We start from the raw sequence: 26,292 nt of genomic DNA, 5'->3' as shown, positions 1-26,292 counted from the left end.
TTTAGTTAAGAGGAGCAAAGGTCCTTCTACATCAGTAACGGTAGCGCCGAAGAATATTCTGAGGTCGGGTGAAGAGTTTACAAGATACAAAATAATCAAATTGGGCCAAGACCGTAATTTTCGGCTTTTCCTTGAAACCCTATGTTATAGAACAAAGAAAAATGAAACTGTATTCTTTCAGTTAGTTGGTTATTAAGTGTCGATGAAGTGTTCATAGAAAAAGTTTTAAGATTGAATCGGTCGACATAGAAGAGAGAGAGTTTTCGAAAATTTGGAGCGTGTAAACAGTTCTTTCTACTAGAAACCTTTCGAAGTACCCGATTTATTATCCAACTCTACTAAATTATTTTTCTGATCGTGCATGCCCTCACCTGAGTGATATTGTATCAAGTGCAATTTCTCGTTCATTGTATAACAAGCTTTGACAGACGGCATCTTTATAATCTGGATTGCTTTGAAGATCAAGTGTTCCGAAATTGTAACGATTTGAACAAATCAAAGTTTCTGTGAATTTTGTCAATAGTCTCACTTACTCCTGGACAGTTGAGGATCTTGTTTTTAGAAAATATAAAGTCCATACGATTTTCAATTAAAAGGTCACCCTTTGACCTCTTAGCCTTTACTTAGTTACATTGACTTTTACTTTAAAGAGCCTCAAGAGAGATACTTCAGAGCAGTCGAGCATTCTTTGAGAAGATTCACTTATAGATGGTGAACTTTGAAAATAACTTAAAAATTACAATTTCTGAGTTTTCATAAGGAATGATTTTTTTGCGTATTTACTTCTTGTAGTGTCCTTTGTAAAGAAGGAATTATTGGTCTTCTTTGCTTGTTCGCGGATTTTTGGCCAAAAACAATACAGTAACATCAGCCTCCATATTCGGTAGACATGGATCCGTGTTACTTTTTCATTTTCCCATAAATAAAGAGATCCTTAAAGGGCCGTCGTTTAACAATCATATGAGAAATCGCTGAAAAAGTCAAAGGATATCCAAAAATCTAGTTTTAGCAGGGTTTCCACGATTGGAAGCATCACTGACTTAAGTGGATAATATCGAATGTGAGCAAAAATGGAAAATTACCGTTATTTTTTAACTCACCTCGTACTATAAAGTACCCATTTTGACTTCTAGTATCATTTAAAGCAAATATTAATTGAAATTTCAATAAATCGTTTCGGGTCCAGTGTTTCACCAACTACTATTTATTATCACTTATTGCTGAATAAAATTCTAACAACACAACAGTGTGGCAGCATTCATTAATTGTGCAATTAGATTTCATCCAACAAAAACATATCCCTGTTGGCAACACCCAACAACACAGCTTTTCTCACCTAACTTCGGCGGACATAAATAAATAACGAATGTGAGGAAAAAGAAAAATTGCGCACAATTTGGAATCAATTTTATCGCAAAACTTCTCATCCTGTCATTACATTAAGCTTTAATTTTTCATCTCCGAACGAGAACACCCAACGAACTATTAAAAGCGCAGAGCAATTGGTTGTAGTTGTAGTTGTAACAGTTAGGTGTGCGCTCACATGTGATCCGAAGCATGTGTTTGTGTGTATGTAGTTAGTGTTGTTGCTCGTAAGTTTATCTAATTGCCTTTTCGACATCCATTTAATCCCTATTAGTCCCTTACCTACAACGCGGACAACTTTTGTGTTCGATGTGTGTGTATCTCTGAGTGTGTGTGTGGCGTGAAACTTCAACGGCGGCTATCCATGGCCAAGTGAAACACTTACACACATACACATAGGAGTATTTACCTTTTTGGGGTTTGATTTTTGCCATGGCGAGCACTGGGTCCACATCGCTTCGACACTTTAACGAATTGCTTTGTGTACTTCGATTATTTAGTTGGTGAAGAAACAACAACAACAAAGCTGCCGTTAGAAACAATGGCAGCGCTTGTGCGCAAATAGTTTGTTTCGACATATGTAGTTTAAGCGCTGAAGTGGCGCTGAGCGCTCGTCCACTGCTGCGGGAGCGTATGAGTGATGCGCTGTGTCTGCAATCACTTCTATGTGTGTGCTCATGTGTGTGTGATGTATTGTTTCGTGTGTTTGCTTATCTGTTTATTTGGAGCCACCCACTTAGTGGCGCTCGGATAAAGGAGCACACGTGTGCTGGCAGATAATTTTGTTTTATTTATAGACATCGAAGCATCGCGTCCATATCAATAACCACCACCCCCGCCCACTCCACGGAGGTTAAGCGCGTCTGTTAAGGTAGTTCTCGGTGGTTGCGGCGCTCCAGCAGCTGTGTAGTTGTAGTAGTAGTTGATGACCTTATAATTGAAGTTGTGCACTTTGCTCCCGAAGTTGGCAAGTGTTTACATTGTCAGCCATCATAGGTGAGTGTGTGTGTGCTTGTGTGAGTGGGTGATGTGATGTACTTTTAATTTGTAGCAATCGCTATGTGGGGAATAGGTACAGTAATCACGCATACTATACACACAGTAAGTAAGTGACTGGGGGTTGAAACCAACAATGACTACTTGCTGTTACTGTTCAATAACATTTGTTTCGGTTTTTATATTTACTATAAGCATCAAAGCATACTTTACGGGGCATGTGCATGTTTCAACGTAATGACTGTCAAAAATAACAATTGATTCGGTTAAATTTCTGTATGTGCTTTCCATAAAGGATTTATTTGCGTATTTATCTAAACATGAAAGTTTGTATGTATTGGCGCACTGATAAAATACGTGACAGATTTGATTTTTTTCGTCCTCTTTCTCTTTGCTAGTTGCGTAACACAAACGAAAAAGCTATGAGGATCAAAGACAATTTTGTTGCATTTCATCACAATTTCAAATAAACATTTGCGTGTTTCTCGTCAAATTTTGATAATCTCACGCAAAGTTATATTTTACCAAGTGAGTCTTTGAACTTTTATTTCCACAATAATTGTGACAATTTAGCGTTATTACTGTACAATTGATTGCTTTTTAATAATTATAAAAATATAATTTTTTAATAAGTAAGGAGTTTAAGGATTTCAATTTTTGTTCGAAAGTATTCAAAGACTCTTTTGAGTATTGTCAAGTTCAAAGTTTCTATAAAGTTATTGTAAAAGCAAAGTTACTTACCTAGCCTCTAATTAAACTTATCGTAGGCATTCTGTTAGTAGTATTTGAAAGTAATATTAAGGATGTTCTTTTATTGGTTTGTCTTTCGAAGTCAAATATCTACTGCAAGGTGATTATTGATTCAGTAAAAGTAAGAGATCTCGAGGATTGTCATAGGAGGTGAATCGTTTTTAGGTGTGACAGCTGTTTATAAAGACATTGTTATTGAACACAGACAATTATATATAACCTACCTACCATGATTGATCAAATCACAATGGTAATGAAGAAGCAAGAAACTTGTAAGAAATGTAAATAGCGAACTTCTTGGAGTTACATGTAAAATATATATATAACAAAATTCAATTCTATGGCAAGACATAGATAATGATTTTTGGACCGTGATAAGCATAAGCAATTATTGAGACATAGTGGTGAAACTTGGAACTCTGATGCTGTAAACTTCTCAAAGTGGATGTTCAAGACATTCAAGTGACGACAAAGCGCTTTGAGCCATTTACGCAGTCCATGAAGGATAACATATCGTGATGTTTCTATCTCCCTATCTTCCATGGAACTTATAATTATATTGCTGTTATGACGAAATTCGGCTTGTAATATGTTTATTATTTCCTCTCTTCCAGGTTATTCTTCTTTGTGGATAGATAACTCAAGCATCAAGCAAAGAATAACAATAACTGAGGTCTGTTTATGTGAAATCTCAAAAATATTTCGCAGATCGTATACACCTTCCCTAACCTTCCGGTCCGGTCTGGTCCCATACTTACATGTATAGGTTAATATATGAGTAATATTATTACAGTTGCTGTTCCTCTGTTCCTTCCTTATTTGCTTGATGAATTTAATTATTTTAGTAGATATACTATTGATTTTTTAGAAATGAACTCAAATTCATAACTGTCTTCACTAAACCTGCATTTGCATTTGCAAATCTGTGCTTATCACAAACGACATAATCTTTAAGAAAAACGTCTATCAGTATTAACTTTACTTTACTTTACTTTAAAAACTCCCAAGGAACGGACCCAACATTCACTTTAGTGCTCCACAGCAAGGAGACAATGATTTTAAAACAAATTATTAAATTAAGCTTGTAATTATTTGTAGCTTGCGACCTTTAGGGCGCACATACATGCATATACATATGTATACACACGCATTTTGAAAGTTTCAATAAGCATTTTCGCATAAAATTTTATGGGTGCACACGAAAAATGTGTAAACGAAAAATTTTCGGCATCCGCCATACCTTTTAATAAGCCGAAATACTCGCGAAATGCCGCCGGGCATTAATGTGCCGCGGCAGCAGTGGGGCACCATAAGCAGCAAGAACAGCAGCAAGGTGGCAGCAATCAGTGCAAATGGCTAGTGGCGGGGGTGCGGGAGTCTCATTGAAAACAATGAAGCCACGAGTGGCGTTGGCCCGGAAGGAGGCTGTGCTATTAATTAACCCTTTTACGATAACATAAGACAGCTAATACCAACGGCAAATAGCCAAAAACAACTACAACAATAGCAACAATACTAATAGCAAAGGAGAAAGCAAGGAATGTGGCGTTAAAAGTTGGACCGTTATTGCGAAAAGCCACAGGAATGAAAAGCGAAAAGGAAAAATTTATGAAGCGTTTAATTGAATAAATTAAAGAAAATAATAATACCTTGGCAAACTCGGTTTGCTAGGGATGTAGGTGTAGTGGTGGGAGTGGCAGGGCAGCCAAGAAATTGCAAAAGTTTAATTACAAATAAACAGATTTAAATGATAAAAGCCGCGAACGAAGCGTCGAAATTAGCGGGAGCGGGCAGCGGTGCTTGAAAAAATAACATTTTAATCAATTTGCAGCGATTTCAACAAGCAATGCTGAGGAGGATGGGTTTCAAAGCGGTTCGCCAGTGCCAAAGAGCGCACACAAATCATAAGTCAAAGCGAAGCGACTGCTGCGGCGACATAAATCAATGCGAGAGGACGCTGCCACAAGCGCTCACGTATCACACTGTCGCTTGCCGCGCTGCCACTCGGCGTATCTGACGGCCGAGGAGTGTTTCCTGCGGCTGCCAGCGAAGGATTTACGGCGAGCCAGACGCATACTCGTGTGTGCAAAGAAGCCGAGCCGAAGTAGCTGCGGAAGAAGCTTACCCACCAGGAGATAGAGAGCAGTGGAAGAAAAAGCGCCGATTGTGTCAGCGTCACACACGTTGGATATCCATAACCACAAGGGCAAGACACGCACGCCGCTCACCGCTCCACCACGCACGCATAGAATGTAACGACTCTTCGCTAGCTACGAAGCTTTCACTGTCTCTCGTGTGTGGCATGAACTAAAAAGCGCCATAAGTCAAATTTATCAACAAGGCAATGCGAGGAGACTTAGAAGAATTACGCACACACTGAATGTAACTGGAGAGGGCAGGGCAGGGTGAGTGTGTGTGCCACACGTACTTCATGGCATAAGTCAACTTGCCGGTGGCGCTGCATTTGCGCCTAAAGATGGATTACTTCGCACCACTTGAGCGATTCCAAATGCCAACTGCCAAATGCCAACTGCCACAAAGCGACCAACCGACCAAGCCGTCAGCGCCAAAAGTGTCACGCACGATGCGTGCAACATGGCGAAAAATATGTCTTTGATGTCATAAATCAATTAAAGTTGGAAGCTGAAAGTGAAGCTCAATGCGGTGCAAGTATCACGAGCGTCAGAGTGACAGAGTTGTTAGTGTAACCTAGTGTGCGGCGGGTGTCTGAGATGCTTTGCAGGTTGCAAATGAACACCGGGTGGTTAAAGGATTACGGAACGCTTTCCGTCAGAATAGTTTCTAATGAATAAATGCGTGGACAATTACATAAAGATATTCGACAATATTTAGACACATGCGTGTATTTACCTAATGACATCGGAGGAAAAAACCTACAATTAACGAAGACATTGTATTCCCCCAAGGTGATCAGGGTTTGCTCTCCGATCCACTGGGAATAAATATCTGGTAATCATAACTGACAACAACAGCAACCACCATTTTTTTTCGATTCGCCGCAACTGCGCATCCTTTCACCCTTTGGGCCGATTGTCATCTGATAAATAATTATTTTCTCATCAAAATCGAAATGAAATGAAATGAATGCGCGCTGACAAAGAGTAGATTCATCATTGTGTATTTAGCAGGCACATTTGTCCCACATCTCGATGCCTCACATATGTCTATATGTATGTGTGGCATGTGCGATTGTTTTTGCAGCGCATGTTAATACTCTCCGAAGAATAGCAGTGCGGAGTCTGTTGTTTATGTCAGTCTGACGGTGATGTGTGACATTTCAGCTCACATACCGCATTGTTGTTGTAATTTCGCCAAAGTGTAATTAAGAAATTCCTATTGTGCAAATGAAAGTGAAGAAAGCACAAATGACAGTCAATGCCAAAGACAGATGCCTGCAAGGTGACTGCCCGACTTCGGCTGACAATGAGCAGATGATGATGTTTGAGTAGACATAATAAAATGATGGAAAACCAAAGGTAAACACTCTTCTGTATTTATGTGTATATGATATGCTGAACTATATATAATAGAAGAACAAAATTGTATTAATGGAAAATATGAGATCTTAATAGTTCTGGTGACTTATGATACTCTACTTACATCGAAAGGGTGATCGAATTCATTCTTAAGGGACGTACTTTAATCAATATTTAATTGAGTTGGTTACAAAAATTCCTGATTTAGTTTAAAATTTATATATTTTCCTGCTACAGACCCTCAATTGTACAATTAGATCTTTCTGGTCTCCATAATCCATATATAGAAAATAACATATGCCTTAAAGTCATGGGGATTGGGGACAAATCATTTGATCACATCCTTTTATTTTTTTAATTTCGGAATGTAGAACCATATGTCCCTTTCTGCAACAATTGATGAGAATATGGAAAATCATTAGATTAATATTCTTCATATATATCATTATCACCAGAGAGATGGAGATTACTATTTGATCACCGAAAACGGTCTCCAGAATTTCCTCTTCATATACGAGGTGTGTTCAAAAAATAATGGGAATTTTCGAAAACAAAAATATTAAATATATGTATAATGAAAAGAAATATTAATTCATTCATCTACATTAATACTGTCGTCTACATAATAGTCCCCCTTCGATATTATGCACTTATGCCAGTGCTTCTTACAATCGTCGAAACATCTCCCGAACTCGATTTCTAGGATAGTCTTAGGCTCTTTCAGCGATTTCTCGTATGTTTCTAAAAGGATGGGCCTTTAATTTTGGAAATAGGAAAAAGTGACACTGAACAATATTTGACAAATATGGAGGCTGGTGCATCGTTACAGTATTGTATGCATACGAAGTATGAGCTTATAACAAACGAAAATCACGAAGCTCAAGAAAGCTCTCCTAATTTTAGTGGCTGTTATAGACAACCGTAAATGAATATAGTTAAAACTTTATACTAGTTCAGGGACATGCATCCCTAGAGAGAATATTATCTGATTACCGACAACTGCCTCATGAATGTTCCTCTTCATATAGATTACCTTTAATAAGAAGAAAACATCGCTAAAAAAAGAATAACAAAACAGAAAATTTCGTTTAGAAATTATGTCACTTTCCAATGGATCCAGAGCTCTGATTTTATGATTTTTTAACGATATTTACGATATTGAGCAAATTGTTAAAGCAGCGCCATCTAAACCAGAACTACTAAAACGTTAACGATTTCCGAAATCCTAACATTTAGCCTTTTTAAAATGTAGAAATTAGTTTAAGATAAAAATAATTAAATGCAATGGAAATGGATCGCATCCCTATTTACATATGTGTACAGTAAATTCGACAAAAGCACCAATTCTGTTTATTACGATAGACTCTCTTGTTTGTTGCTGCCTTGTGTGCGTTATTTCTCGAAGAAATTCTCATAATAAACATAAATCAAGTAATTAGTCACACTCACAGCGAAATATTAACCCTTTTCAACGCATTTTCTTGAGCAAAAATTCGACAATTTCCATGTTAGCAATGCCGCAAGCTTGCTGGCGTACAATTTGACTAATTTTAATGTTTCCCCACGGAGACATTTTCTGCATTTGCCCAGTTCCGAAAACTATTAATTTATGTATTGTAGTAATTTGCAGTTTCTTAGCAGGAATTACAAGTTTCCTTGCGGCATAAATTATAAGAAACGGTTTACTACCACACACATACATACTCATATTTATTTGTGTTGGTTGTCAGGGAAACTCCATATGGCATCCTTGAATTTACCTACGAGTGTTTGCCCATAACACTTTCGGTGCGCTTTGGGCTACTTTCACAACTTTTCACCATCAAATTCGTAACGCGAAGCGCCATTATATGTCCTATGTCCACCGCATTATAATTTATTGCCATACCTTACGTAAATAGTTATAATAAACAGTTATAGAATGAATAACGGCAGTGTTAATGTGTGAAAGTGAAAATCCCTTATCACGGTTACTAGTATGGCGTGTAGGAAACACGAAACAGGTTTCTTTCTCTGGCACTATATGTAGACTTGTTAAAGGTATCTTCAAACAAGTTCCATTAAATTATAGAAAAAATATGACTCAGTCCAATTGAATTGACACAAGAGTCAGGATGGTCTACAGATTCAATTTTATAAATTTTTACCTCTTAAAGAATACGGAACTACCTAATGGTTTCTTGAATTTGCCGCTAGATGTCGGAAATATCATACTAATACCAAATTTCTTCCAGGACTCCCGAAAAATAAACACTCGTCTTTTATATTTTCTTTTTTTTTATTAAAAAATGTATTGGACATTTTAGAAAAATGTAAAAAAATGGGTGGACCTATATTCTCGATATTGCAGATGAGTTTACGTAAAATGATGCGCTCGTCGGATATGAAATGTGTTGCTATGTTTATTGTTCAAACTCCACTTCAATGGAAACCGGTGGATCCTCCTTCAATTCGGGTGTGTAAATTTTGCCCGCAGCAATAACGAACTCTTCCTCGCAGTCCATAACGAAGTACAAGAACGGACGATTCACTTCAAGCGAGTCGAGTTCGAGCGCGGCAGCTGTGCGTGCCTGTGTGTTGGAGGCGGTGAGCGCATTCTCGCTGCTGCCGCTCTCATCAACACGCACACTCACAAATTGCACCACTTCGTCCACATGCAGATCATTATCGGCGGACAATAGGCTGAGATCGGAATCTTGACGCGTGAAGAGCTTGTTCAAACCGATGTTCTTCAACATGGCTTCGGAGCGTGAGGTTTCATCGACTTGGAATTTAGGCATTATGAGGCGTAGCTCCTTCTTTTGCACCAGCGATTTGGCTTTCTTAATATCTTCGGGTTGCAGCTTCTCGATGAGCGGTCGCAGTCCCTCTGTCTCGTTGGGCAGCACAATCATTAATGCGTATTTTTTGTTCTGCACAAAGTAGTTCAGTCATTAATATCTGGACAGTAATTACATGAAATTGATTTCGTCTTACCTCGTATGGCAAACAGATCACCTTCGCATTTAAATGCTCCAATTCGGCGACATGGAATGTACCTTGGGTTTCCATCATTGGTGCTTTCATGGCGTCCTCGGCAGTCATAAAGAAGAAACTGTCTTCTTCCGAACTCACTTTGGTGAACGGTTGCGCCCAAAGACCGGCAAAGTAAAGACCATTGAAGAGCAGCATTTTTGTTTTCGAACCGGCGTCACGTCCTGTAATTGAATTAGCGCTCAATGCGTGCGCGATGTCCTCCTTGCGGAAGAGACTGCGTGCACCCAAAGCCTGTTGAAAAGAAAAAGAACTGTAGTACCGAAGAGAATTCACTGCTTTGAAGGTAACTTACCCTCCGTACCGAGCTTATGTGCGACTCGAGCGCGATCATTATCTCGCCAGCATTTTTATTCGCCGTATCCAGCGCGCTTTCCAGTTTTTCCAACGGTAAAGAAACTTTTTCGGGTTCATTGGAGTCCAACACTTCTTGGATCGGTATAACACCAACATTGTCATCACCGTAGTGCTTTTGCAACTTCTCCCCAGAATGCACCGTCTCATTGTCTTCGAAATTCACATCCTCTTCGCGTTTGCTAATATCCTTGGCGACCAGCTCATCTTCGTGTCGGGGTATTTCTGCGATATCTGCAGCTTCGGTTTCTTTGAACTGTTCACTCACTTCATCGATTGTGGTGGTGCTCGCCGAACCTGCTGCTGTTTTCGGTGGCTCGTCAACAAGTTGCTCACCTTCCTGCTTCTCAGATTGAAGTTTTTTAATCTCCTCCAGTATCGCTGGTTTCTCCACATATTGCTTATCGTCGACATCGCGATCGAATTTAGACGCTTCCTTATCAATCACTTCCTCGCCGTATGTGTCTACAGACTGCGTCTCTGTAGCAGCGGCAGCCAAGTTTGCATCGGTTCTCAAACGCTTCAAAGTCTCAAAGCCGACAACATCTTTGCTGTTGCTCACCGAACTGGTCTCCAAATCCAACGAAGTGTTCGGCTCATTCCAATCATACTCATCGCCATTGATGTCTTTAACCATGACAAAGTAGTTGTCACGCACCGATTGCTTGAACTCATCGCGCGCAGTGTTGTTGCGATAAATGTACAACCAGGTTTGGAATGAAGGCGCTGTGGAATATTCGCGATTCTGGTAGCGCGAGAGTATGCGCTGGAAGGAGGCCCGTAAATCAGCACGATCGGCGGGGAAGCCAAGCGTCTTGCTGAACTCCTCGTATGTGTCGCCTGCCGCACCCTCCGCCAAGACAGCCAGTATGGAGCTGATACCCAGCGGTGAATAAACTTGATTGGAGTCGATATCCACATTAAATTTCAGCATATTCAGTGCGATCTTCTGCGAAGCGGCGCTAGCGAAGCGCTGCTGCGACGGTGCATCTGCATCGCCATTCTGTGTGGGCAGTGCCACAGCGAGTGTGTAGCACAGACACGAGAGTACTAGAATGAAAAGATGCAATCAATGTACCAGAATCAACTTTGTGTTCTTCGATTCTAAAAGAAACAAGAAAACTTTCTTTCGCTTTGGAAACTTACACACAATTTTAATTTCCATATTGACTGTGCTACTTTCTAAAACTCCACTCCCTCTAAACCACTTCAAAGTCAGGTAGTGTCTGTGTGTGTGCGTCTATAAGTGAATGCGTTGGCGGACCTTTCTACCTTTTCTTCTGTGCTGCTGTTGACCAAACGAATGCCAAGCGACGAATGAAGAACTTTGTCGTAGGCCAAAGAGTTTTAAGAAAGCCAAGCGTTACAGCCATTCTTCGTCGCAGAATTGAGCAAGAATAAGACACGGTTGCTTGTGTGGTGTAATCAGAGCCAATGAAGAACTGGTTATGGACAATAATTGTACCAGCGTATATTTATAAATGTATATGCATGGATGTAAGAAAATCTGTATTACGCGTTAGAGATGGGAAAAGAATGGCTAAGATTTGTTCGTTGTCATATTTGGCATGTGTAGTGGAAATTTTATTCGAGCCTCAAGAAGTTCTTATAAAAGACTGGAACATCCCCGATTTCTCCGATTCGAGTCTAAATTGGACAAAAATCATATATACTAGTGGATATAGAAAAGTTTGTTACAACTATTGGTTATGGTCTGGATAAAAATCTGTACTCTTTTGTAGTGTACAGAAGTGATCTTACAAAATATTGTTATCTTATTCGCGAGTCCCAAAATAAGCCCTTTTTACTACAAAATACAAAACTTAACAACCAAATCTTTTCATATTTCTCAGGTCTAAACAAAGAGAACTGATCACATGACCAGAGGTGGATCTCGCTGAAATACTGTGTTGTTATCACTGTGTTGTTCCCGAAATAATATTGTAAAAATTAGATTTAATATGTTAAATATATTTTATTTTAACGAAGAATTAAATTAATGGCAATCTGGCAAACCAAGGTTAGGAGTTCTCAAACTGGCAGACACTACTTCAGAACACTTCGATGAACAATCAGCGAAAACGGTTGTTCGGTTGTTGACCTGACAAATTTTATTAGGAATCAGCTTAGGCACAAAACCATCTTTATCAATATAAATCCATCATGGAATCATTAGGTGTTCTTTTAAGAAACTTATACAAATATATATTGACAAATCGAATGAGAAAATTGTATTAAAACTTTCTCGGAAGAAACAAACTGGCGCTCGCGATTGTACTCTGGATATACGTTTGTCTCACTAAAAGCAGCCTCTATGACAATTAGAAAATACACTTCAGCCAATTAAATAAGCCATTATTTGCATATTTATATAGGTGAAATCATATACATATATAACCAAGTCCAACGGCGTCGCAAAATAAATATTCACAATCAGATTTAAGAAGCCTTCTAAGTGGCGAATTTAACTGTTCTCTAAGATACAAATGAGTTCGTCATAAAATTGTTACGCTACCAACCGACTTGATGTGACAACTCTCTCTGACGCTCTTATGCAATACGCTCTCCCATATGTGGTTATTGTACGATTGACATTGATAGCTCTGCTTACGACCGAGCCCAAATAAGTAATTGCGGTTTCAAGCCTAAATAGTGGATGTTTGTTAAATGAAAGTGGAAGTGCAAATCATAAAAGCATATAGGCATAAGTCAACAAATGCATTACGACCTGAAGTGTTAGGGCGTGAGTGTCAGCTGAAACGAACGAAAAAAAGTTGAGAGACAAGTCCAAACGCATTGGAAAATAGGTCAACGGGTTAGAAAACAGTTTCACAATGGAATAGAAAATGTTGAACGAGCACGCATCTGACTTTCTAATGGGCGCAGCGCTTTGCCGTTTCAGTCGTTCGAACGTGCCTTAAATGGCTGATTGCCGAGTTAGAGGTATGCATGTGTAAAACGTTAGAAATCTGCTCCGATTGGAAGCAAATTTACAACATATGTTAGAAATATATTTTTCTATATTCATTCTTGCGCTTAGGAAGCCATAAACACCAATTTATGTTGCAACAATTATGGAATTTCTCCACCAACTCTGTCTTCAATAACTGTCAACAAGCGATTGCTTAATATTTCACATTGCAGAAAGCTCATTTCACTCGTGAATCGTAGAATCGGCGAATGTGCTGGATGTGCGTTTGGACTTGAACTTCACTTTGCTGCCAACTGCCGCCAACAACAACAGCAATTAACCCAGTTTATATGTAAATTAGTCAGTGAAGCCACAGCGCGCAGCAAGCGCTAATAAAAAGCCGATAACCCAACAAACAAAAAAAAAAAACAGAAACATTGCTATATACACATACATACCATACGTGTAAATAAGTGGAGCGTCATGTCTTGAGGCCGCTGAACTCGCCGGCCGAATTTTGAACGTCTCTGCTTTTTCTGTTTATTACTATTTTGAATATCAGTTTTGTTTATATGCTTTTGAATACATTGTATTGTATTCAGATTTTTCTTATGCATTGATTTGTCGCACATTCTCTTTTGTTGTTTATTTTCGTAACGCGCGCTTGAGCGGAAACACCGCAAAGAGATCGATTTTACAGAGCGTGAAGCCCACTGTAACGCGCTGAGGCGGTGGCTCAGCTGAGCAGCTTGCTGCGCTACATACTCGCACGCGTAGTAGAACGGGTTTTTCAACTTCACTTTGAAAGTGGGGGTGGGGCGTGTGCGTTGCGCGCGGTAGACAAATGGTCATCTCTAGAACATCGCGCGATTCTGTACATTGAAGAGCTATGGAGTGTCGAAGTGTAGTTGTTTCTTTGCGCGAGTGCAGCGAACTCTAAAATTGGACTACATATATGTAGTTCAGGCATTAGGGTGGACATATTTTTGAATTTTGAATTTAATGACAAAGAATTATCTAATTTGATATCGGCCATAAGTGTCTTGGGCAGCAGGACAGCGGTGGAGAGGGTCGCCAGAAATATGAGGCTACACTTCTACTGGGTGTCAGGCCATAAAGGCATCGAGGGCAACGAAATCGTAGACGGGATTGCCAAGAATGGTGTACAGCTGTCACCCGGTAACATGATCAACATCGGTAAACCCATGCACATTCTGTACGACGACATAGACAGGTGCATGGCAAGAAAACTCATATCTCGCTGGAAGGATCTACCGGGGTGTAAAACTGCAAAATGGATCATGGTTGGCATTCTTACCGGTCACAGACTAGTAGATGGGGCTGTCAGATCGGGAGGAACGGAGCGGGGCACCAAGGAAACAGTGGAGCATCTCTTGCGGTTTGTCCTGTGTTAGCAAGACAGCGTTTCAGGTACTGAGGGCCCCATTATACGATAAGTTAGAGGAGATATCGTTAGTGAAGCCTCGTACACTATTAAAATTCACGTCAGGCGCAGGCATCCTAAACGATGACTACTACTACTTGCGACGATTGTCATTCAATTTGACGCAATGGATATCGCACATAAGTCTAAAGCATACTTCAACTGCGAACCACTACAATAAAATTATTATTATTTAAATATGAGATATTGTAAAACAGTGACAAGTAGATGGCACACGCATCTTTTGATGCTTTATCAAGTATCCGAAATAAAGAGATCTCATAAAATGTATTGCATTCTTCTTTGTATGCCAGTATCAATTATCAGGTTAATGTTATGCTCACTGAGTTCGATTAACAAAGTAGAACATGGCTTGAAATAAATCTGCTCAAGAAGAGAAATCTAAAATCGGTTTAGCTGAATTTCAGGTCAATGCTGATCCGATGTTCACTCAGGTGGAAAATATAACTCCGTATTTAATGATTAAAAGCCCAAGCAGACTATTGATGTAATCTAACTAGTAATGAACTATTTCATTACATTTATTTACAATATACATATGTGCTCTTCAATGGCAACAATTGAAATTTGCTGTCATCGCTTCCCAAATAGGCTTGCTGCCGGGGGGTAAAAAAGCCAGGGTTTACATTAGAGAGACACTGACGAAAGTCATTTTTAACTGGATTCGTTGCGGTGTGCAGGACACGTGGCGACTCTACAAAGCGGGCTACGGAGCTACATACTAACCAATGCTTTCAATCAGGACTCAAACTTACGCCTGAATTCCCGTTGAGTACTTGAACGTGTGTGTTGGCTGTTGGCACATGCGAAACGATATACCGTTAATAATAAAGGAAAATAATAATATTGTTACAGACGAACAATAAAAGTAATGATAATGATGAGTATGATAAAAAACAGAAAACAAAAACAAACACACTCATACACCGGTGCTTTACATACATACATACATATATGGCAAATGACAGTTGCTTTGAGAGGCTGCTGTGGAGTGAGCTGATGAGCAACCCTTGGTGTGGAGATGATGTGTGGCAATAGTTGACAAATTTTGAACGGTAACCACTTGAGTGGATGCCAAGGTACATTTTAAAATTCCACACAATTGCACTTCAAGGGTTGTTCGGTTCGACACACCGGTGTTTTGATGTTTTGATTTCATTTCAGCGACGCATTCGGTGCACAGTAAAAGATTTAATTATTCCGTTGATTGCTTTGATTGAGTGTTGAGTGTGACGATGAGAACTTTTTCGGTGTGTTTTTGGGATGCACTTGTGTGGGAACCAACTTCTGAAAAAATACTGGGGAATAGGTGGGAAATGAAATTAAAGAAACCCATTGCAACTTGTAAAAATTTATTTTATTAAAATCACTTTAATTCTCTTACTTTATGAGAAATTATTGTGACTGAACATTCAAATTTTCGTTAATTAACAATAAATTAGCACTTAATTAATTATAGTTTCAATTAAAATTAGGATCTTTATTCGAAAAATCGACTTATTCATTTTTGAAAGGCTCTTTGTTAAACTCAAAGCTTTTTTCTGTGAAAAGGAAGTTTTCTTAAATCTCATCTCACAAGAAAGTTTCTTAAATTTTCAAATTCAGGGTCGTGATTTTCTGTTCTTGGTTAAAGGCAGTCCTCTAACATGTATCTGATATCTAATGCCGTTTCCCTAATCCAGATGCAATCACATATCGTAGAATATTCATACTTAATTGTCCTTACCTACAATGCATTTAATTTGTTCGGAATATTTATTAAAAAATCCACTTTCTAAATCACCATTAGCCAAATGCCGTGTTGGCCACTCTTGGGCATTCTTGGACATTCTGCACAAATTGTATTTTACTACCAGGTCCAAATGTCGCAGTCGCATTCGCATTCTTTTATGAGGCGAATTTTCGGCAACAAACACGTACATAACTCTTTTACTTTAATGCTGAATGCTGAAACAGCTGAAATTTTCAAATTTTCATTAGCCAAAAGAATCCAATTCGTGGGCACTTTTAATTCTCGCACACACAGCCCCAAGTGCATTTCCATGCGAGGTAACACACTCCCACACACACACACACACATACACACACACAGAGAGAGACACCCAAACACAGCCGGGGCCGTGATTGCTTGCGTGCACTTAGTTGCCGGCCGTAAAAGATTTTACGAGTCTTCCTACATTCTGCATACGTGGCAAGTGCAACAATGTTCCGTTATTTGAATTTATCAATTTGTTTGTGCGGACCAACGCAGTGTGTTGCACCCACTTTTGTGGCTAATCCAGATGGACGGCAAATATTTGCATCCGGCAACTAGAAATTCGAAATAAATTTTAGACGTACATATTCACGTCTGTATGTATGTATGTGTCTCGTTGAAGGCAAATTAAATTTAATTTACGGTAAATCTAATTTATATGATTTTATTATATTAATTGCAGTTTGTCAGTGGAAGGCGTGATATGAGTGAAACTATTTATATTTCCATTCGAGTTATATACTAGAAATCAAGCTCGCTTCTCAACCTATCAACAGAGTGATTTACACGTCTGGGGCCTCATTGAGTTAAAATATGGAAAAATAATCAATTCCACGTCAATCAACCATATTGTGGCTGCTATAAACTACTAAATAAAGTCAAGACACGACCCAGCGTCGTGAAAATATACCCACTTATCTAGCATGAACTTGCTCCATATCTTAATCGATCAAGCGTTCACAACAAATATTCCTTCAAGGTAATTGAACAGCAAATTTGAACAGCTTTAATTTTTATTAGATTTATATAATCTTCACAAGTCTCTTGATGAATCTGCAACACTTTTCTTGGAACAGAAGAGGTATAGATTCATTTCAAGCAAGCGAAGAATATGGTTACTTCAAATATATTGAAGGCCACCTCGACAGGAGCTAAAATTGTGTAAATTATGTAAAGATCTTTTATGAAATAACATCTAAAATATATTAGAAGATTGAGACAATTCTAAATGAGTTCAACTTATAAGCGAAGAAAACTCGTATGTAAATGTATATAGCCAATAAAATACTCAAATAAAACGCTCAATCAAAAAACCAAAAGTCAAAGATACCGAACAAAAAATTTATTGAAAGTTGTATTAAAAGAAAAAAGAAAGCAGAACTTCATTCAATTCAATCAGAAAACAAAAGTTTCTGCTTTCTGGGCGTACCAAAGCAGAATTATATGCACCAACTGATTATGACCAATCAAACGGGGGCGAATAAACCAACGGTATTTTTTAATCCGGTCGTCGACTACGACCTGGTGCTGACGCTCTTTCTGGAAGAATTCAATGGGCGCTGGAGCAATGTGAAACCATCACCGGAGACCGGACTCGAGGGCTATGAGGAGTTAACCATACTCGGCTCTGGCTCGTTCGGTCAAGTGGTGAGTAATACAACGAAATGACGACTTTGGCTTCCACTACAAAATAACATCGCATTAGGCCCTGTGCAAGGACAAGTCGTCGGGCGACTATTATGCCGTGAAACTCATGCTGAAAGAGAAGATCGTCAAGATGAAGCAGGTGACACATGTGCACAATGAAAAAAAGGTGCTGGCTTGCATCAAGTTCCCCTTTCTCATTTGGCTGGATTTCTCTCGCAAGGATTACGATCTGCTCTACCTAGGGTTGCCATTTGTCAATGGTGGCGAATTATTCACCTACCATCGCAAGTACAGTGTATGCCACACAACAGTCCATTACATGAATAAATGTTGATCTCTTCCGCTCATTTAGAATGCGCAAATTCAATGAGAAGCACGCCCGTTTCTACGCCTCTCAAGTGTTTCTCGCGCTGGAGTATTTGCACTTCCTGCACCTAATCTATCGTGACCTGAAGCCGGAGAATATTATGATCGATAAAAATGGCTACATAAAAATAACCGACTTCGGATTTGTTAAGGTCGATTTAATTTTTTTTACGATTTCATTGTACATATTTTTAATATAAATATTAGAATTTAACCAAACAGAAAGTCGAGACTCGCACCATGACGCTGTGTGGCACTCCCGAGTACCTTGCGCCCGAGGTCATTCAGTCGCGACCTTATGGCTCGTGTGTGGATTGGTGGTCCTTTGGCGTGTTCATTTATGAGATGGTCAATGGCTCGTCACCTTTCTCGCCCTTCAATCGCGACATAATGGTTATGTATGGCAAGATCTGTGAAGGCGAATACAAAATGCCACAGGGCTTCAGCTCCGAACTGAAAGACTTGATTGATAATTTACTACAAGTCGAGTTGTCGAAGCGGTGAGTGTAAGCAGTAGAGAGGTAAAGAGTGCTTTTCTTATACTCACTATCTACAGATATGGCAGCATGATTAACGGCAATAAAGATATCAAAAATCACGACTGGTTCAAGTCGATCGATTGGTTTTCGATACTCAACCAGGAAATGCCAGCACCGTATGTACCGCAAATCGGTCATGCTGAGGATCTGTCCAACTTTGATAAGTATCCCGAATTTAAACGTGGACCCAAATCGAAAACATGTCGTTATTGCGAGGCTTTTGCTGATTTTTAGATTACTACTCTCTCTCATGATATATTTTCATTACCAATTACTTGTTTTCGAAGCTTATTGATTATTAATTGTAATGAAGTTAATTGATTATAGAATTTAATAGAGAAAATATATGTCTAATGGGACTGTCTGTTCTTGTTTTCGAAATACTTGCTTCTTGTGTTTCTTCCTTTAAAATCACAAAAGCTATTAGGAGCAATTTAATGTTACAAAAGAGAGTCACTCGAGAATATTGACATCAGTGAAAGAATCCATACTTTCAGATTAATAACGATAGGACCTAAGTAAACAACTTTTCGAAGTTCTTTAGTTTAGAAAACTGCCGACGAAATTTCTTCATGCTTGTGAATCTTCTCAAGAATATCTTTTCACTAATAAATCTTTTACAGAAACATAAATCTTCTAAATTTTTCTCTGGTCCATTTCTCGCTTTCTTTACATTCAAGTCACAGGCATAGAAAGCTCTTCTACAGCAGAGTAAAAACACATGTTGAACGCCCCAATTAGAAGCATGTATATGTAATTTCTCACTGTTCCATATTAACGCCAAATTTGGTGGTGTGAAGAGACACGCCACAAAGTGTCACCAATCATGATTCTTCTATCACTTATGTTTCTTTGTGTTTATTTCGAAAGCGACATATCCAAGTTGCTTATCTAATGTTTCCAATTTGCCGTCCATCTAAGCAATTAATTACACAATTTCTCCGCTGTTTCCCAGAAGAACAGCTGCAAGACAAGTGCAAGGCAATTGATCGGCGAAGCTGTTGAAATTCTGCACTTTTCCCATGAACATTCTTCTGCACTCCCGAATGCTTCTTGTTGCATGTACGCTTTCCCCAAACAGATGTTTTAAGTTTCGCGTGTCAAAGTCATAGCAGCGCTTTCCTAAATTATTCATTCGCACTGGGGGTTTGTGTGTGAGAAAAGCGCTTTGATGTTAAAAAATATTTGAAGTTTCCCAAATTTCGAAATTTCCATCGAAGACCAAAAAAGCTTCTAAATAAGCGATAACGCGAACGCGATAAAGGGTTAAGACGCAGTTCTTAAGAGAAACACAGAGTGTAGTTTCTTGCAATTTATGTTCCAATTTTAAATATATGAAATTAATCACCGACCAGAATGGAAACCAAAAACCATTCTACCAACTCCTTAAGAATATCTACTTTCTTAAGAGTGGGCCACAATCTATCAATGAAACCGCTCACTGGGTACACTTTAGTTGCCCGCCACTTAAATCGTGTACAATTTATTTACAATGGCAAAACTTTCAATGGATTACAAGCAATAGAGCTTAGCTGAAAGACGGGCGCCACTCGACACATACTCGCCTTTCTTACCTCAGTTACAGTCAACAGCACTAAAGCTCGCACACTACACTACACCTCGGCAGCAGAACAGTTGAAGCAACGGTAAACAGCAAGAAGAGCAGCGCAGTGAGAAAGCTAGCAAGACCTTTGTTGTCGGGCAAGCACAATGAGGGGCTGGGCTGCACTGAAGAGAATGGGCAGCACTGGCGCCGGACAGACGGGCGCCAAAAAGCAGAGGTAAAATCAGGAATTTCTCAAAACTATGATTATGGTGATGACGATTACAACAACAACAAATCATGGTGGCCGTACGTCCGTGTACATTGCACTGCCGGTGGAGGACTAAAGTGACGCACAACAACAACGCGGCAGCCAAAGATGCCGGAGACGATGATGTTTCATCTTTTCCACATGAAAACTCACGTAACAAAAATTATGATTATCATAATTTTGTGTTTTTTTTCCTCTCTACTTCTTCATTTCTTTTTTCCACACTGTTTATGTATTCCTTTTTTGCATGCCGAACGGCAGGAGCCACAAAAAAGCGAGCACAGCAACAACAAGCAACGTCCTGCCGTGTTCAACTGGACAAAGGACTTTGTCCTTTAATTTTGCTATGAAAGCAAGCGAAAGCGGTTATTTGAGTTGTGCCGTTATTCGGTTGCATGGGTACGGTGGAGTGTGCAAATTCTTGTGAGGGGTGATTGCATGCGCAGATATGGGACAGGAACAGAGTCAAGCGACTAGAAGAGCAGACAGCCAGTGGTTAGCTTGAGCAGAGAGTGGTGGCTGCTGGCTCCTGTGTTCGTACGAAGAAAGGTGCTTTGGCGGCTGAAGAGTGGGATTGGCGCTTTCAGATAAAACTGTGAATAAATCACTGCGTCGAAATGAGATGTTCACCATGATTTATGTTGATTTCGGTAACAGGAGTATCTTCTACGCATTTTTTTTTTTGTTGTTCTTCATCTCGCTACTGCTATCTGCTTTGCGTTTGATATGCCATATTTATTGAGTGATGCTTAAACGCTGCGAGAAATCTGTAATTTTTGTAAAAAAATAAAAAATAAAAACTTGTTTTTTTTTTTTTTTTAATAGATGTTGAAAGAATACGATCGGATCTTCGCACTTTAAACTAAATTATCATTTTAATAAAACTAGTCTCGGAATTTCTCACGAAAAACTGGTATATTAAACTGGTGGCTCACTATTCATTAGCCAGAATAGCTCAGGGACCGGTGAAACTTCTCATCAAACACAAATTGTTGCTTTGACCTCGTCAATGGTCCGAAATTTGATAATCCCTAAAAAGTCAAAAGAAGTCAACTATATAGATGGCCAATCAATGTCTCTCAGGAACTCAGTCGTCTATTTATGGTTTATTTCTTCAGCAGTCTCTGGGATCTTCAGCCAGAGAGACAGTTTAGACATACTCTCAAAAAGAGACGCAACACATACTCACTCACTTCTATAAGTAGATTTCCAAAACAAATCAACATTAGATATTTCATTGACAGTTTTCTTGTCTGGACCCGGGTAGTCAGCTTACATTAAGAAGCTCTAAAAAGTTTCATTGAAATTTAATATTCATTTATAAGTAAATATATTTTCTTATATATTGAATGTTACAAATCATTCTGATATAAGACTGGATTATTAATTAAATAGAACACAATTGTATCGATTCCAAAAGTATGAAGAAAACACAACAACCCTCCTCTAACTACAACCTGTCTGCATATGTGTGTCTATATGTAGATTACTCCACCACTTCATACACGTGTTCTGCCAATTTGTAAACGATTATGAATGTTTCGTAACAATTGCTGCAATTAAATTAATCCGTTTTATCTACAAACATATCTCAATTGTATAAACATAATACATTTATTTAAGAAAATGTAGATTTGCTTGTGTGCACCCTAAGCTTTCTTTCGCACATCGATAAAATCAGCAATCAAACGACTTCACTTTCAATAACTGCACTTCGAGGAAATTAACTTCCATCAATATGGATGAGATTACGAATTGCGATAAATAATTTTCCCTTTATTCGCTCTGAATACTACCTTAAGTAGCTGGAAGCTCATTACGTACGTATTGTAAGGAAGCATATTAGACGGATTCATTTTCAGAATTTGCTTGGGTATTAACAATTCTCAGTCATCGGTACTGGCGAACTTATATGAGCTTTCCGTCTAATAAATCCATTTTACCTTTTTTGTATGATTTTAGATTCCTTAAGATTATTTTTTTTTTTTGCAGAAGTACGACTCGACTTCTTCAAGGTCTGAACCATTTTAAAGTTGTTTTTTTTTTATTTCTAAATTCCAATCAGTCATGTCGCCCATCTCTTAACTCCCTAGAAACTCACCTTAAGACTTTAGCGCAGTTCGATTTCTATACTAAAGGCTCAAAGACAAGCCTCTATGTCTACATAAGTACATATGCCTATACTTCTACCTACTTACGTGCATACTCATCCCAACTCCACCAGCGAGTCTGCTCACTTTCTCCAAGAAATTGCCCAATTGTTAGGTACTGCCCACAAATACTTCATCTAATCGCAATTCGTCCATTGAAATCAACTATTTATTTTGACCGACATTTCAATTACCCCGCAGACAAACAGCGCCGCACGAACAGTCAATAGCACTGATAGCACTGATGGCACTGAGGAATGGCACACCTAATGTGGATGGCACGCTGCCGCAACAAAGCCAAGGTAGATTGACAAATTTCCTCAAGAATAATTGCTGTGTGAAATGCTCTTTTCCGGTTGCCATTCCCACCACACGCGCATAAACAAACAAATACATGGACAGACATACAAGCATATATCATCGCAAAGCTCTAAGCGTTCTTGAGTGCCCCCATATATGTATACTCTTTCAAGCACTAATAGTTGTGTTTGCATGTGTGTCGGTGGGGTGATGTGGGTTTCTGTGTACATGTGCCATCTGTCAGCGTGACTTCTTGACGAATTCCAGCATTTCAACGTAAAAGTAAGAAAAATTACCTAACATCCATTTGATAAATGATGCCAACCAAGATTACATAAGTTGGTAATTTTCTAGTACATTTATTTCGGTCCACGAACGGTACAGTTGAAATGCTGTATAAGATATATACATAGAGATATGCATATGTCTGCAGGCAGGTTCAGTTGGTGTGTGGAAATCTGTGGAGCTTACTACCAAAGTTGCCAACATGAGCCTTAAGCTCTCTTATCTAAATTAATACACATTTTTTGTCTTTGTTTATCGTCTTTTGTTTTGTAGTGTTTTAGAGTTTTAAATTCCAATTTTAGAACTCTTATATATTATTTAGCAGTCCATCGTCCTCTTCTTAGATAGCGTATAGTCGAGTTTACAGCAGCGCGCCATTCTTCCCTCCTTCTGCCAATTTGGCGCCAATTGGTAATACCAAGTGAAGCAAGGTCCTTCCAACGGAGTGGAAACTAGATTATCTCCAATCGAATTAAGCGCTTGATATATATATGGCTTCATATTTTATATTCTAGAGCTAGGTCAGATATATGATAGTGCAATGTTTCTATTTCTAAAACATTATTATTGAAATAGTTATATCTCTTGTTTTTATTAAAGTGAACATTCTCTGTGGCGACTGTATAATTTAAATTTAGGTTTCATAAAGTTATCCGCCGAAAAGTCACGCTAAGGCCTTAAGAAAGTGGTTTAATATATAACTCCGTCCCCCTAATCATTTCATAGAGTTTGTATGTTCCATTAAAACAAGATTCGTTCCCCATTCTGTATCTATATTATGTATTTGTGTCTTGTTGCTTGTTCGATTTGCCACTCTCTAAAGACACCAGTGGGTTCTATCATCATACTTTTCTATGGTGGAACTTTCTTAGTACTACAAGTATGACAGATATGGACCTATGGTTCACATCCATCCGATCTATCTAGCATTACCATAGTTATTTTATTGTGAGAATTTACCAGACATGATCTATAAGTATTTAGATCTATCGTTCCTCTTGTGATCTCAGAACAATAGGGATTATCTTTGGGATACACAAACTTCGTTATATTTTCCCTCTTACGCGATGAAATGAGAACAAATTCATATGCTAAAAAATTTAAAGATGTTTAGTAAATAAGAAACGAATAACTATTAAAGGTTTATTACTTCGTTATGTTGAATTCATTTATTTAAATAGCTAGAATGGCCTAATAATATTCTGGTACAACTAAAACATCTATCTATCCTAAAGAAGGCACACATTTAAAGATGCTTAAAATTGATTTCCAACAAAATAGTTTGTATACTTTTGCAAAAAGGAAGTGAGATGGGCTCAAAAAAGGTAAATCCTTTCGCAAATACTCCCCCTTCCCCAGTGGGCGAGCAAACGCCTGAGTATGGATAAAATTGGCAATTAATCATTATCTTTCGGCATTTGTTTGTGGACAAGTTGAGAAGGTGAAGAGAAAGGTTGTATTTGTGAATGTGTCAGTCAATTTCGGAAACGTGAAAATGTCACATTGATGAGCACTCGGCAAACCCTTGACACACATACGGCTCACACGCATTCAGCCTCAAAGCGGCGGGTGAGTAAAGAGCTTTTAGTAGGCGTACTCAGGCTGTTAGTTGGGGCGGATGGGGAGAGAGAGGGGACAAATAGTGCGCAATTATTTATGCAGAAAAGCATAGAGTTAAAACTAAGCTGTATCAACCGACGAGATAAATTTTATTTTACCAACGGAATTAAGTGCCAGCCATTGAGATGGTGGAGATACATTTATTAGGCCCAGATATGGGTATTACTGAACGCATGTGGAATTTTTATAATTTTAATTTTCTTAAAAGTTTCATGAAAGTCACGTATTAATCTTAACAAAAGAGGCCTGCTAAGGGATGCTAGGAATAAAGGCGAGCTGCGTGCAAAAACTGTGTAATTTGAATGCGGCTAACAAATCGCCAGCAAAACGCTTTAAAGTGGCCATCATTTGGCGCCTTTCTTTGAATTGGAACAACACTACTCACATATACAATAGATATGTTATTTGGACCTATTCGTGTAATCTTCGTGGGTGCTTTGGTTTAATTCAATTTTCCATCTTTTGTTTTTCTTAGTCCCATAATATAGCATATGTAGGAAAGCGTATGCGTGCCGAAAAGATACAGAGTAGCAGATATGTTAACGACTGCAATAAATAAACGGATAATATCTGTTAGGCCTCAAATAAATGCGACACTACACGCATTCAAAAGTGGATAACGGATAGTGGATTGGTGAATTGACAACGATGCCTCGGCATAATGCAACTCCACCACCCTGCCACCCAACTAACCGCTTCAGCCATATCACTTTCGTTTCGCACACTCACTTAAGTGCTGAAGCCAGAGATTAAGTCATTGCGGTGTACGTTTTCACTCAGTCCACAACGGTAAATCGCCTTGGGAGAATTCATTAGCCAAAGTGTGTGGTCGTGTGCTTTCGAGTTAGCCGCACGATTACAAGCGATTTATGCAAAATAATTGACGCCTCGATGAACTGTTGACACACATGACAATTTGTCTCCCAGCAGCTGGGAAGCTGAGTACCGTGGTACTACATACATAACCCGAAACCCAAACAATATGCCAGCAAATATTTACTTTGACGGGGGAAACGAAACAAAGGCGCTCATAATCTGCTGCTGCATTGGAGTTGTACGGGATCTGCAGAAAAAACTAGTGCGTGCCTAAGTTTTCGCAAACACCGACAAATTACGCACATTTTTCAAGCTTACCGCCGTCTTAAGGAGGTGAAAGTGCCGCTTATGGCAGCCTCATAGTCTAACAGTGGATAATTCAATTATGGTGAAAGCTTTTTTCAAGAAGTTACTCTTTCTTTTTGTGAAATAAGGCGAATACCTCTCCACTCTTTCGGCGATTGGCTTATTTAATTAATAAAATCGAGTGTTAGATTATTTATGTGTTTACCAGGTTCTTATGTTCTTAAGAAAGTGTGATAATAGTTTGCAAGACCACGGTTTTCTTTCTTTTTCAGTGGGAAAAGGTTTTAAATTTCTTGTAAAGAATACTTAATTAAATAAATGC

General features: G+C 38.8%; 2 protein-coding genes across 3 annotated transcripts; one reads left to right on the top strand and one right to left on the bottom strand.

Moving 5' to 3' along the window:
• Positions 1 to 8,867: 8,867 nt before the first annotated feature.
• Positions 8,868 to 11,321, bottom strand: LOC105218577 (uncharacterized). The gene is made up of 4 exons (XM_011194267.3): positions 11,142 to 11,321; positions 9,937 to 11,045; positions 9,585 to 9,875; positions 8,868 to 9,520 (listed from the first exon to the last, which is right to left on the bottom strand). Exons 1-4 carry the CDS (start codon positions 11,158 to 11,160, stop codon positions 9,011 to 9,013), a joined length of 1,929 nt encoding a protein of 642 aa, XP_011192569.2. The 5' UTR covers positions 11,161 to 11,321; the 3' UTR covers positions 8,868 to 9,010.
• Positions 11,322 to 17,428: 6,107 nt separating this feature from the next.
• Positions 17,429 to 19,028, top strand: LOC105218584 (cAMP-dependent protein kinase catalytic subunit 2). 2 transcript variants are annotated; one of them, XM_054231846.1, is made up of 5 exons: positions 17,429 to 17,774; positions 17,833 to 18,062; positions 18,127 to 18,292; positions 18,348 to 18,640; positions 18,697 to 19,028. In XM_054231846.1, the coding sequence occupies exons 1-5, from the start codon at positions 17,571 to 17,573 to the stop codon at positions 18,911 to 18,913; spliced, it is 1,110 nt and encodes a 369-aa protein (XP_054087821.1). In that variant the 5' UTR covers positions 17,429 to 17,570; the 3' UTR covers positions 18,914 to 19,028. The 2 variants fall into 2 exon arrangements, with proteins under 2 accessions (XP_054087821.1, XP_011192582.1); XM_011194280.3 differs by having other exon boundaries at positions 17,431 to 17,774; positions 18,363 to 18,640; positions 18,697 to 19,024.
• Positions 19,029 to 26,292: the final 7,264 nt, after the last annotated feature.

This window comes from Zeugodacus cucurbitae, chromosome 2, assembly GCF_028554725.1.
Source record: "Zeugodacus cucurbitae isolate PBARC_wt_2022May chromosome 2, idZeuCucr1.2, whole genome shotgun sequence".
Taxonomy (NCBI): domain Eukaryota; kingdom Metazoa; phylum Arthropoda; class Insecta; order Diptera; family Tephritidae; genus Zeugodacus; species Zeugodacus cucurbitae.
Note: the sequence above shows the minus strand (reverse complement) of the source record. Positions and strands in the feature narration are given on the sequence as shown.

What these genes read in the sequence shown, in the direction of transcription:
- LOC105218577 (XM_011194267.3), bottom strand. An exon ending in ACATAAGCTCGGTACGGAGG is followed by an intron (nt 9,876 to 9,936) that starts GTAAGTTACCTT and finishes TCTTTTCAACAG; the next exon opens with GCTTTGGGTGCACGCAGTCT. An exon ending in TGATCTGTTTGCCATACGAG is followed by an intron (nt 9,521 to 9,584) that starts GTAAGACGAAAT and finishes TACTTTGTGCAG; the next exon opens with AACAAAAAATACGCATTAAT.
- LOC105218584 (XM_054231846.1), top strand. Translation starts at nt 17,571, where the DNA reads ATGCACCAACTGATTATGACCAATCAAACGGGGGCGAATAAACCAACG. An exon ending in CCGACTTCGGATTTGTTAAG is followed by an intron (nt 18,293 to 18,347) that starts GTCGATTTAATT and finishes TATAAATATTAG; the next exon opens with AATTTAACCAAACAGAAAGT. An exon ending in CAAGTCGAGTTGTCGAAGCG is followed by an intron (nt 18,641 to 18,696) that starts GTGAGTGTAAGC and finishes CACTATCTACAG; the next exon opens with ATATGGCAGCATGATTAACG.